This window comes from Manis javanica, chromosome 16, assembly GCF_040802235.1.
Source record: "Manis javanica isolate MJ-LG chromosome 16, MJ_LKY, whole genome shotgun sequence".
Classification (NCBI taxonomy): Eukaryota; Metazoa; Chordata; class Mammalia; order Pholidota; family Manidae; genus Manis; species Manis javanica.
Genome location: NC_133171.1, coordinates 66,445,248 through 66,456,385, shown reverse-complemented (window position 1 = coordinate 66,456,385; position 11,138 = coordinate 66,445,248). Strand labels below are relative to the sequence as shown.

Here is an 11,138-nt window from a genome sequence, read left to right as displayed (position 1 = left end):
TACCGTATCTAAAAATTAATGCAAAATGATCAAAGACATTGTGGGTAAAATTGTAACATTTCCAGAATATCTTGCCAGGCTTTAGTATATCTGCATATCAATAGGCGTTCACAGGTGGGAAGAAGCATGACTAGTGCATTTGATTCATTCTTCAGGGTGGAGAGAAGTTCATCTCCTTATCAATGGGTAAATTACCTGGGCAAAGAGTGGTTATCTCTATCTGAGAGGTGAGGTGAGGGCCGGTTTTGCTGCTGCTGGAGCAGGAGAGAGAAATGGGCCAGACTGCAGTTTTGTAAGCAATAAATGGGTTTTCAACTTTATTTCTCCCTTTGACTGATTTCGGTATTTAGAGGTATTTTGCCCCAGGATTTCCTCTCCACGGCCTAACACCCGGAAAAGGATCCCACTGACCAGGAAGTTTCACATGGGATCTCCGGAGCCTGGGCAATGGCTCCAGGGTGACTTCTCGGGCCTTCCGCTTTTCCCAGTCCTACTGAAGCGGCTGAAACGCGCGAGGACGCGCGGTCCAAGCCGGTGCAATGGGCCTGCAAGCCCTGCCCGCGCCTCTCCTGCTGATCTTCCTGCGGACCGTGGCTGCTCTGGGACCAGCGCCGCGTGAGTGCGGTGGCTGCGGGCGCGGCGGGGTTAGAAAACCGAAACTAGCTTTCTTAGCGATTGGAGCTGGCGAAGGTGGGAGGAACTGCTTGGCCCTTGCGCAGTCCCCTCCCCCAACTTTCCCGGAGGGGATGCAGGCCACCGGGGTGCAGATGGGATTAAGGGACCTCTGGCCCCAGGACCTTGTTCCCGCGGCCCCCGAACGGCACTCGAAAGCACCCACTTTCTGCGCCGACTGCCACGCTTTTAAATAAATCTTTCATTTCTCACTGAGGCCGAGCCAGGCTGAGGGCCCTTTGCCTCGGATCTCCGTGTTCCTGTTGCTGCTGTGGGCTGTGTTGTTTTTACCCCGGTCATTCCCAGACAGAAGCTCTCTCCTAGGGCGACCTTGGCAGGAGGGCCAGCCCGGCGTGTATACACCAGGGCTCCGCGAAGGCCGGGGGACATTTGGCGGAGCCTACGTCCCGCAGGACCGAGGCGGGGTTTTCCCCCGAAAACCAATCGCGCCGGCATCAGCGGGTGTGAAGGGGAACTGAATTCTACCCACCCTCGCGCCTTTTGATGCGTTGCGGGATGGAGAGAGATCAGCCCCTGTCCTTACTGACTCTTGGCGATTGTTCTTTTGCCTGTAAAAAGTGTTGTTTTTGAACTTTTTAATTGAACTAACACTTCTTTTCAGTAGGGACTTCTTGATTTGCAATGTCGATAGTACTGTAAAATTAACAGGCCTTTACTAAAGAATGCCAACGTGATAATAATTAACATTTAAGTAATGAACTCCGTTTTAAATTACCTTCATATCTGTGATCTTTTTTGTACCGTCTATGCATTTGGGAGGTAGGAGCTATTCATAGGTGTTTTATTAGTCAACTGGTCTTTAGGTTAAATAACTTACCCAGGTTACCAAGGTTTTAGGCAACCAGGTTTTCTGATCAGTGAAATACTGCCATTGTTTCTAATCTTAGCTGAAGGTGAATATGCACTCATTAATGTCTAGCACAGCACTCAGCACTTTACATGTTAGCAAATAGCCTCACTTGGAGGATAGATAGTGTGTGTACCCACATTTTTATAGATAAAGAATGACACATCATCTGCTCGCTGGTAACTTTGTTCATTGTGACCCTGGGCTTTTAAGGCAGGGCCCAATTCTGCAGTTCATAGCTGCTATTCCAGAACATCAGAGCACAGTAGAGGTTGAATCATAAAATCTGATGTTGAACAGAATTAGAGGTCACAAGTGTAAAAGGATAGTCCAGGGGGTGGCAGGGAGCCAAGCCAATATCAAATATTCTGATGTTTTTGCATTCCAGTGGGGGATAACAAACCAACCAACCAAAGGCTGCAGAACATTAGGTAATAACTGGTGTGCTGAAGGCGAGTGAAGCAGGGAGGCCTGCGCAGGTCACTCCTTCAGGCTGGCATTTGAGCCGAGCCCTGAGGGAAATGGTGAAGCTGAATGGGCCTGCCAAGTTGAATTGAAGCAGGGTTTGCAACTTCAACACCTGTGACATTTTTTGTTATGGGGACTGTTGTGGGCATTATAGGGTGTCTACAGCATACCAGGCCTTTATCCACTGGATGTTAGCACTCCCCTACTTTTGACAACCAAAAACATCTCCAGACATTGCCACATGTCTCTAGAGAGACAAAATGTCCCAGTTAATAACCACAGGGTTAAGAGAAGAGCAAGGATACTGGTGCAGCAGCAGGAATATAGGGCCAGAGGCCAAGAACAGGTGGTGAATTCAGCAAAAGAGCCACATCAAGGCCTCTTAAGGACCTTGCAGCCTGAGATGGAGATTCTAGCCAAGGAGTGGCATGATCTGTTAAAACTTTTAAAAAGACTGCTCTGGCTGATCTGTGGAAAACAGAACGAAGGAAGTATTGATAAAAGAAGAACAGTCAGGAAGCTGTTGCACTAGTCCAGGCAAGACATGATAGACTGGGCTGGTGGGAGCAGAGGTAGTGGTGAGAAATGGTTGTATTCTGGATATCTTTTGAAGTTGTTGAAGGGTCTATGTGCTGTGGAGAGAGAGAGGAGTCAAAAGCAACTCTGATATTATTTCATTTTACTTTTATTTTATTGGCTTGAGCAATGGGGTGATAGGTGATGCCATTTCTGAGATATTGAAGGCAGAAGAAAGAGCAGTTTGGGGAAATCAAGAGCCTGGTTTGGGACTTGTTACGTTTTGAGATTCCAGTCAGTCATCCAACTGGTGGTGTCATGTAGGCAGTTGGTGTAAGAATCTAGACTTAAGGGCCAGAGATAAAAAATCTAGGAGTTGTCATCAATTTATTCATTCAACAAGTGTGTGTTAAGCATCTACTACATGTCAGGCACTGTTCTTGGTACTGGGGATACATCTTGAGAATGCTCTCATTCTGTAATTGAGGGAGGGTGTAGGGCAACTCTTGCTTGCATAGAGATCCTGCCCTTTTTAGCTCACTGGGGCTTCTATACTTGCTTTGAAGTTGTTTTGATGCTGAAAATTGCCCTGACCTATTTATCATCAGATCTTCAAAGTATTTGAGAGCAAACATTTACAGAGGAAAAGATACAGAGATAGAAGCAGTGAAAACCCCAAGAGCAAAATTCCCCTTGACTTGGATCTAATTAGCTCTGAGCACCAACTGTACAGCCCAACTGCCATAGCTAGAAACACATTGGGATTTTCTGGAGCCTGCTGGCTTCAGAGCCACACTGTCCTGACCGAGTACTGGGCAGAGGCTGGGGTTGGCCTGGGGGTAGCAGCCACATAGGCAGAGGGTGTACAAGGAGAGAGCAGACATATGGAGGGAAGGCAGGTACTGTGTCTCACTTCACAGGGTGGGCCCAGACACAGCTGGAGGTATGAGTTGATTCAGAAGGTGTGTCGAGCTGCAACCTCCCAATTCCCCCTGCGGCCCATGGAGAAGGCCTGTTGCCTTCTTCTCAGGGTCACACTCTCTGCACTACCTCTTCATGGGCGCCTCACAGCCGGACCTGGGGCTTCCCCTCTTCGAGGCCTTGGGCTACGTGGACGACCAGCTGTTTGTGTCCTATGATCACAAGAGTCGCAGAGCAGAGCCCCGAGGCCAATGGGACTGGGGTGGGGCCGCCAGCCCACTTTGGCTGCAGTTGAGTCAGAGCCTGAAAGGATGGGACCACATGTTCATCGTCGACTTCTGGACCATTATGGACAACCACAACCACAGCAAGGGTATGTGGAAAGGGGTCCTAACCTTCCTGAGGAGGGCAGAGCATTTTTGCACCTCAGGGATGCATCTTGAGGGAGAGAGCTGGGAGTTTGAGGTCTGGGGGCAGGGAGGAGGGAAGGAATCTGAGTTCATTCAATCCCTGAGGATGGTGGAGACAGGGGACCTACTCCTTTGGTTTCAGTAACAAAGCTGGGGGTGTTCCAGAGTCTCACACCCTGCAGGTGATCCTGGGTTGTGAAATGCAAGAGGACAACAGCACCGGTGGGTTCTGGAAGTATGGGTACGATGGGCAGAACCATCTCGAATTCTGCCCTGAGACACTGGACTGGAAAGCAGCAGAGCCCAGGGCATTGGCCACCAAGCTGGAATGGGAAGTGAACAAGATACGGGCCAAGCAGAACAGGGCCTACCTCCAGAAGGACTGCCCTGAGCACCTGCAGCAGTTGCTGGAGCTCGGGAGAGGGATTCTGGACCAGCAAGGTACGGTGCCCCCAAACCCTAGTGACAAAGTGATGGGGAATGCAGGGCACACATCCCTGGCTGGGGTGTCAGAGGGACAAGGTTGTGTGACCCTCTGGGAAGGAACTGAGGTCTGAGCTTTCCACCCTGAGGTCTGTACCTTATAACTGAAATGTTTGACGTAGCCATGGGTCATGGTTTTCTTTTTTTTCTCCACCCATTTGGCCAAAGAAGAAGTACCTGTAGTGTTTTGATTTAACCAAGAACTCTGTATATATTTATACCTTTTAGGAATTCAAAGATGTCAATTATCACATGAATACCAAGGCAAGAAATTATCAAGGGAGGCAACCAATCAGAATAGAATTCTTTGAAGCTTAAAGCTTTCTTTCATAGACATAGCAATAGTCACTGAAGGCTGGCTATCTTAAAAGAATACTTTCACCAGGTTGAACCAGGTGAAATTGCTGACTGTGTATTCAGCAATTTTTGATCCACATAAAGAGCCATTTCATCTGACTCAAGTATAATAACAAAGCACAGAAGACATGGAGACAGGTTGGTGCATTTAGGAGACAGGTAGGAGAACAGGCTGATATGAATGTGACTGTTCTCCATGTGACATCAGAGCTGAATCTTAGAACTTGTTTTAGGACACAGAATGGTGTCTTTTCTACAGCTTGCTTTGTCTAAACAGGCTATTTCCTTCCTCTAACCTACAGAGGAAGGAAAGTGAAAGTTCTGGTCTTCCTGGCAAGGGTAGAAAGATTCCCTCTCTAGATCCTTCCTCCTTCCTGTCCAGTGCCTCCTTTGGTGAAGGTGACTCATCACATGGCCTCTGCAGTGACCACTCTCCGGTGTCAGGCTCTGAACTTCTACCCGCCAAATATCACCATGAGGTGGCTGAAGGACAGGCAGCCATTGGATGCCACGGACATCGAGCATAAGGACATGCTGCCCAATGGGGATGGGACCTACCAGAGCTGGATGGCTTTGGCTGTGCCCCCTGGGGAAGAGCACAGATATACCTGCCTGGTGGAGCACCCAGGCCTGGATCAGCCCCGCACTATTATGTGGGGTATGGATGAGAGCTGAGCAAATCTGTTGTGGGCAGAAAGATCAACATGGCAGTGAGGGAAGGGTGTGCTCTGGGCTGGGGTGACAGTCGCAGGCTCTGACTTGCTTTTGCTGTTGTAGAGCCCTCACCATCTGGCACCCTCGTCATTGGAGTCATCAGTGGGATTGCTGTTTGTTTCATCATCTTCCTTATTGGAATTCTGCTCAGAATCTTTAGGAAACGGCAGGCTTCGAGTGAGTAGGAAAAAGGAGGAATTCTCAATACCTCTGCTCTCAGGACACACTAATTCCTCTGCAGGAAGGGAAGCAGAGGGAGGGGAAAGGGGATTTGGCATCCCTGAGAAGCCTTTTCTCCTTTTCTTTGGGAACAATGGCACCTTGCTGGAAGCAGGAATTAATGGTTTTCCTCAGAATGAAATCTACTAACTCAACAAACATCTTTTGAGCACCTATTATTTTGCAAGGTGCTATTTAAGGTAGTACAGGGGCTTTGGGGTTCAGTAATTTACTGTTGTTATTCTCAGAATCAAAATATAGCAGAGAATGAAATCTTTAACACAAGTAAATGCAGTTGAAGAGGAGTCCGTAAGCTCCTAAGGCAGACATGAAGAAAACTCTTTGGGTTTCCTAAGGAAGGCATTCTGCTGGGGATCAAGAATGAGTTCTGGATCTTGAGGAAGTAAGATTTCATTAGGTAAGGCTGAGGATGAGGGGAGGTCTACACAGATAGAACAGCCATGCAAATAGAATATGAAACATGCTGGGAGGTGAGATTATTACTGTGTCTCATCCTTGGCCTTGCATACCTGTCAGTCACCAATTCTGCATTTCTGCCTTCTGAACATCTGTGATTTGGGGAAAAGGGACAGACTGGAGCCCACTGATGCAGAGCTCTGGGGACTTTGTGACGATGTAACTAACATGAGTTCTCGGGAGTCAATGCAAGAACATGAGCAAGGAGGGGCACAGTCCCTGTGGCATGGAGGTGGGATGAGAGGCAAGGAGACCAGTTAGAAAACTATTATGCAATTCCAGACAAAAGTTAATGGTGCCTGAAATCCAGCAGTTCCTTAGGAAGGGAATGGTCAGAGTTGAGATGAATGTATGAGGAAGGTGAGACGCAGGGAGGAGGCAAAATGGTATCTCAGTCTGTGATGCTTCTTTCCTGGGTCTCTTATCTTTACAGGAGGAGCCACAGGGGACTACGTTTTAGCTGAATGTGAATGAAGTGCAGCCTGCAGACCTCTTGTGGAGAGGAGACCTAATTAGGGATCAGTGAGGGGGTGCACTTGTGGCCTTCTTCATGTTTCGAAACAGAGTTGGACCTAATAAATAGGAACTGTAAGAGGAACTCTGCTCTCAGCCTTCCCTGTTCACTCTCAAAAACTGTCTGCCATGTAGGTTTTTGAGTTCCTGCATGCTAGTGAACAGCTGTGACCTCTCCCCACTGGAACTGGTTCATGAATCTCAAGCTGCACCTAGAGCCTACCGTCATTTCCTGCACCAGTTCAGACTCCAGACACCTGTCATCTCATCTCCTACCTCTGGAATATGGCTCTTTAAATTTGGGGAACTCATGATTTTTTTCAATGTCTGAGAAAAGCTATAAATCTTCTCCTCAGGATATATATTCTCATATCCCCACTGGAATGGCCTACACATATAGGCATTTCCTGGATCCATTCAAGTTTCCTTTTAATCCCCTCTCTGTAATCCAATAATTCATCCGTCACAAAACCCTGTGTTCTCTTCCACCAGAGTGTGATCTGGGTCATTGTACAGCTTTGAAGGCTGTGCACGGCACAAACCAAGGAGGTACCTTTCCCAGAAGAGGCATCATGGGTGATTGTGTGTATTATGATAGTTTTCCTGAGAGTGGACTGGAAATGTCTTGAGGAGTGTCTTTTTTAAAATTTGCATAAAGGTGTCATATAGTTTCCTCAGATTAATGATTCCTGCATTTACAGTGCCTCTCTGGTATGCCAGACTGAAGTAGTGTAGTAATTTTCTACTTGGTCTCTGCTGACCCTCACTACCTTGTTCTGATAAAAATGATAGTAAGAGTGATGGTGATGGCAATAAAGTGGCTTAAAAAGAAAAGCACTTGTTGCCAGACTTAGTTCTGAGCACCTTCTTAAATTCATTATCTCATGTAATTCTTACAATAATTCTTTGACATAAACATTATTAACCTCTTTTTTTTTGATGAAAATGAAGTAGAGAGTATCTTACAGCTTGGCAGGAATAGAGACAGTTTTCAAACTGAGTGAGTCTATCTCTGATCCATCTCACACACTACTGATTTCAGGGTCTAGATGTGTGGAGTTAAATGGAGGAGATGGCTCTGGAGATGGTGCTTCTAATCTCGTTGCCTTTATTGTCAGTGAGCTTGAACCAAATGAAGGGAAAACAGCCAAAAATCTCAGCCATTGCTTCCTCTCCAACCCTGGAGTGTGACTCCCTTACGCCTCTTACCTACACCATGTTGGAGGACCAGTCCACTCTGCCTGGCGCCTGTCTCTCTTGGGCTCTGAGGCCAAGGTGTGCGGGATGGTGTCAATTAGTGGCTGTGTTGGGCCTGACGGTGCTTCTGGAGTCAGAACAGTCGTGGCATTTCCCTCCATGAACTGGGATGACCTCATATATTAAAGGAGCTAAAATGGAAGTCACCATGTTGCCTGAAGGGTATGCCAGCATCTCCCCTCGAGCCTGGTTTTTATCCCCAGCTGTGTACATTATAAAAAAATTAACCAGATCATTCAGGAATTACTAGATTCTGAGGAAGTAATTCATCTGTAATATTCAAAAGAATGCTAAAATAAACACTGATATACACCCAGGTAGCATGCGTTTGCACTGCTACATACATTTGGCTATATAACTGGAATGAGGCATTCTGTGTTGGAGGACAGGTACCCAAAGAAAGCAAATAAAGCTCAAAAGTTTGTATGGTAGACATTGAATTTGGGCAAAGAGATCTCAAGTATTTAAAAAATTTTTTTCCTGGTTATGAAAGTTAAATGGATAATAGTACATGTTATTTATGCTTTTATGGGAAAGTTGAAATGAATTAAATAGAACTATGATTCCATGAGCTAGTGATAACCTATTTGTGTTATCACAAATATACTTCTCAGTATTATTGCTTCATTAAAATATTTAAAATCAACAAATACATCAATTTCTAAAAATATAAAATTAATTGTGTTGTGTACTGCATGATCTTTATATACTGCCCATCTTACGTATTTAATGGTATTATGTGTCAATACCATTTTGGGGGACATTTATACTGCTAATTTTTTTACATTTTGTTTCATGGAATAGTTCCTTTTAATTATGGTAGCTGAATTAATTGTTTTTCCTTGCTGTAGGAACAATGTCATTTAAGTTGCAACACATTGGTCATTTTACTCCAAACCATGCTGAAAACACGCTGATAAATTCTTTCTTTATAAATATCCTGTACTCAAAGCAGGCTGCCAAAAAGCTTCCCTTGTTCTACTCGTTAAGGACGTTTACAATTAGTTAGGCAATGGTTTGCTTTTTATTGGTTGTATTTCACACAGGCTGAGATTTCAAGAAACACCCTAGTCTTACACAGTGACACATTTACTAACCAACCATTGGCAACTGTGCCCTGTTAATCTTTGTTTTTAAATGGAAATTATAAATCTCTCTTTTCTTTCAGTGTTTCTTAGCTTAATTTTTCTGGCCTTGTTAATCCATTCTTAAGGTCAACTGTTTATGAAAAATCAAAGACCTACTTTTAAACTCATTTTTCCTCTGGCAAAAGCCACATACCAAGTGCGGTAGTGTGGAGAAGGGTGACATCTGGTGGCCATAGTCAAAGTATGGGGTTCGGGGTTTTTCCTGCCAGAAGAGGTGGATAGACAAAATGTCGGACATGGAGATCACTTGCTGAGAAAAACTCCTTGAATATTTGAGGAAATAAGTTATTCACCAGCTATTTGAATTGCTGGAATCACGGAGCACTGTTGAGTTACCTGAGCTGGGTAGAAAAAAGAAGGAAAAACCAACCTGGTAATCTTTGAAACAATGTGCAGCAGTTGGTTGAGGCCTAACAGGATATACAGGCAAATTTTCCTTTTATATTATAATAATATAATCTTACAGTGCCGTGTCTGTTTGATGTATTACAAAACAAGTACGCGCACACACATACACTTAAAAACAACACCATCTCTGTCATACTGGAAGGTTCTTATAAGCTACCGTTTTTAAGCTACAGTTTTTTTCTAATCCCACTAATTTAATAATGACTAGAATTTAAAAATATATGACTTTAAACATTAATGATTTTCATATGTGTGGACAGGTGTTTGAAATTTTGATTTCTTTCTGTAGACTTTGGGTCACCTTTTTTAATTTTCTCTTTTTAGCCAGTGATGAACATGTAGAGTATTAATATAATATTAAATATTTTTGTGTAACAATTTTATTAGAAAGCCTTGACATCCTGCATGCATGTATTACTCAGCATGGCATGCATGCTGGTTTCTCACATGTTCTATTTCTGAGTAATTATTTAAGGTCTTTATTTATCCATGTGAGGGATATATTTGGTATGTTTTAAGCAGATGCTTCTATTTCTTGGCTGGATGAATTTGCATTCATAGTAAAGCCTTCCATGGCCTGAATATTTTCTAAGACTATTTCTCTTTTCAGCTATTAATTATTAAATACTAGATATCAGACCCTGTTCTGAATTTTAACTTAATTCCTTTGATGAGGTAGGAACTATTGTTCTGTGACTCTTATTTTGCTGTACGGAAATGAAGGAATAGAAAGGTTAGTTACTTTTTGAAGGTTACATAGTTAGAGAATGGTTGTGCTAGATTTTTATTCTAGCTAGTCTGACTCCAAGTCAAGCTCATTACCACTACACAATATTTAAAATTGATTCAAGAAAACGTGGTGTGGCATTGTCAACATTTTTTGAGATATTTCTTTAATTATCCATTCTACTGCCTGGTGGCAGCCCCTGGGATGTTTCCTGCAGTGAGGAAGAAAACTTTAAACATTTTCTTTGGGTGTGTTTTTTAAATTTATTTATTTTTTTCTGTTCATACACAAGTTTTATGGGATTGGTAGCCTTGAAGACCCTGTGAATCATTTCATTCACCAGTTTTGAGTGAAAAGTGCTGCTATTTTTAAAAAATCAAATAATGGATTTTGATCCAAAGGTTCTATAGAAGAATTTTGGAGTCTTCAGTGTACCTTTGTGGGGGTGAAAGTTAGGGTAAGTACCAATATTTGTATAATCTTCAGTGTAAATCTTGTCAGTTAACCTTACTCCATGAGTTGATTAAGTATCCTGGATTTTACTCCTTAAACAGAGTTACCACAATGGCATTTTTATAAAACTGTCAAAAGAGCTTGGCTATGTGTGGGAGAGAGCACATCAGTTTTAAAAATGGATATAAGTCAATGGTCTTTCCTTTGTGTATGTTTGGGTTCACAGTTTCACCATTAAAAAAGTGCAAAATACTTTCTTAGTACTTTTTGCGTGTGATTAAGAAAGTATTCAAGGGAATTTTGAAAATGAAATTTAATTAGACATATTTAAGAATTTCTGAAAAAGACAAAAATATAAGAAAGGGTAATGCTAGAAATTCCCTATCCAAATAATTTTTCTTCAGATCAAAACATTAAGAATGCTTATGGGAGAAAGCTTACACAAGGACAGTAGACCTAGGAGTGCAAGTGACAGTAACTTTTAGCAAGAGTCTGGAATGAAGAAAACAAGCAGGAACATTTTCCTA

At 43.6% G+C, this 11,138-nt stretch overlaps 1 protein-coding gene across 6 annotated transcripts; it reads left to right on the top strand.

Annotated features, from left to right (window-relative positions):
* Nucleotides 1–277: 277 nt before the first annotated feature.
* HFE (homeostatic iron regulator) lies at nucleotides 278–10,863 on the top strand. 6 transcript variants are annotated; one of them, XM_017665411.3, is made up of 6 exons: nucleotides 289–690; nucleotides 3,555–3,818; nucleotides 4,021–4,296; nucleotides 5,120–5,353; nucleotides 5,473–5,586; nucleotides 6,539–10,863. In XM_017665411.3, the coding sequence occupies exons 1-6, from the start codon at nucleotides 540–542 to the stop codon at nucleotides 6,577–6,579; spliced, it is 1,080 nt and encodes a 359-aa protein (XP_017520900.2). In that variant the 5' UTR covers nucleotides 289–539; the 3' UTR covers nucleotides 6,580–10,863. The 6 variants fall into 6 exon arrangements, with proteins under 6 accessions (XP_073080208.1, XP_017520900.2, XP_036854377.1 ...); XM_017665413.3 differs by having other exon boundaries at nucleotides 300–615; XM_017665410.3 differs by having other exon boundaries at nucleotides 301–690; nucleotides 5,078–5,353.
* The last annotated feature ends 275 nt before the right edge of the window (nucleotides 10,864–11,138 follow it).

Bases quoted from the DNA above. Each gene is read 5' to 3' on its own strand.
- HFE (XM_017665410.3), top strand. From the start codon at position 540: ATGGGCCTGCAAGCCCTGCCCGCGCCTCTCCTGCTGATCTTCCTGCGG. The intron at 691-3,554 runs GTGGGAGGAACT...CCTTCTTCTCAG, and splicing joins AGCGATTGGAGCTGGCGAAG to GGTCACACTCTCTGCACTAC. The intron at 4,297-5,077 runs GTACGGTGCCCC...CTTCCTGTCCAG, and splicing joins AGGGATTCTGGACCAGCAAG to TGCCTCCTTTGGTGAAGGTG.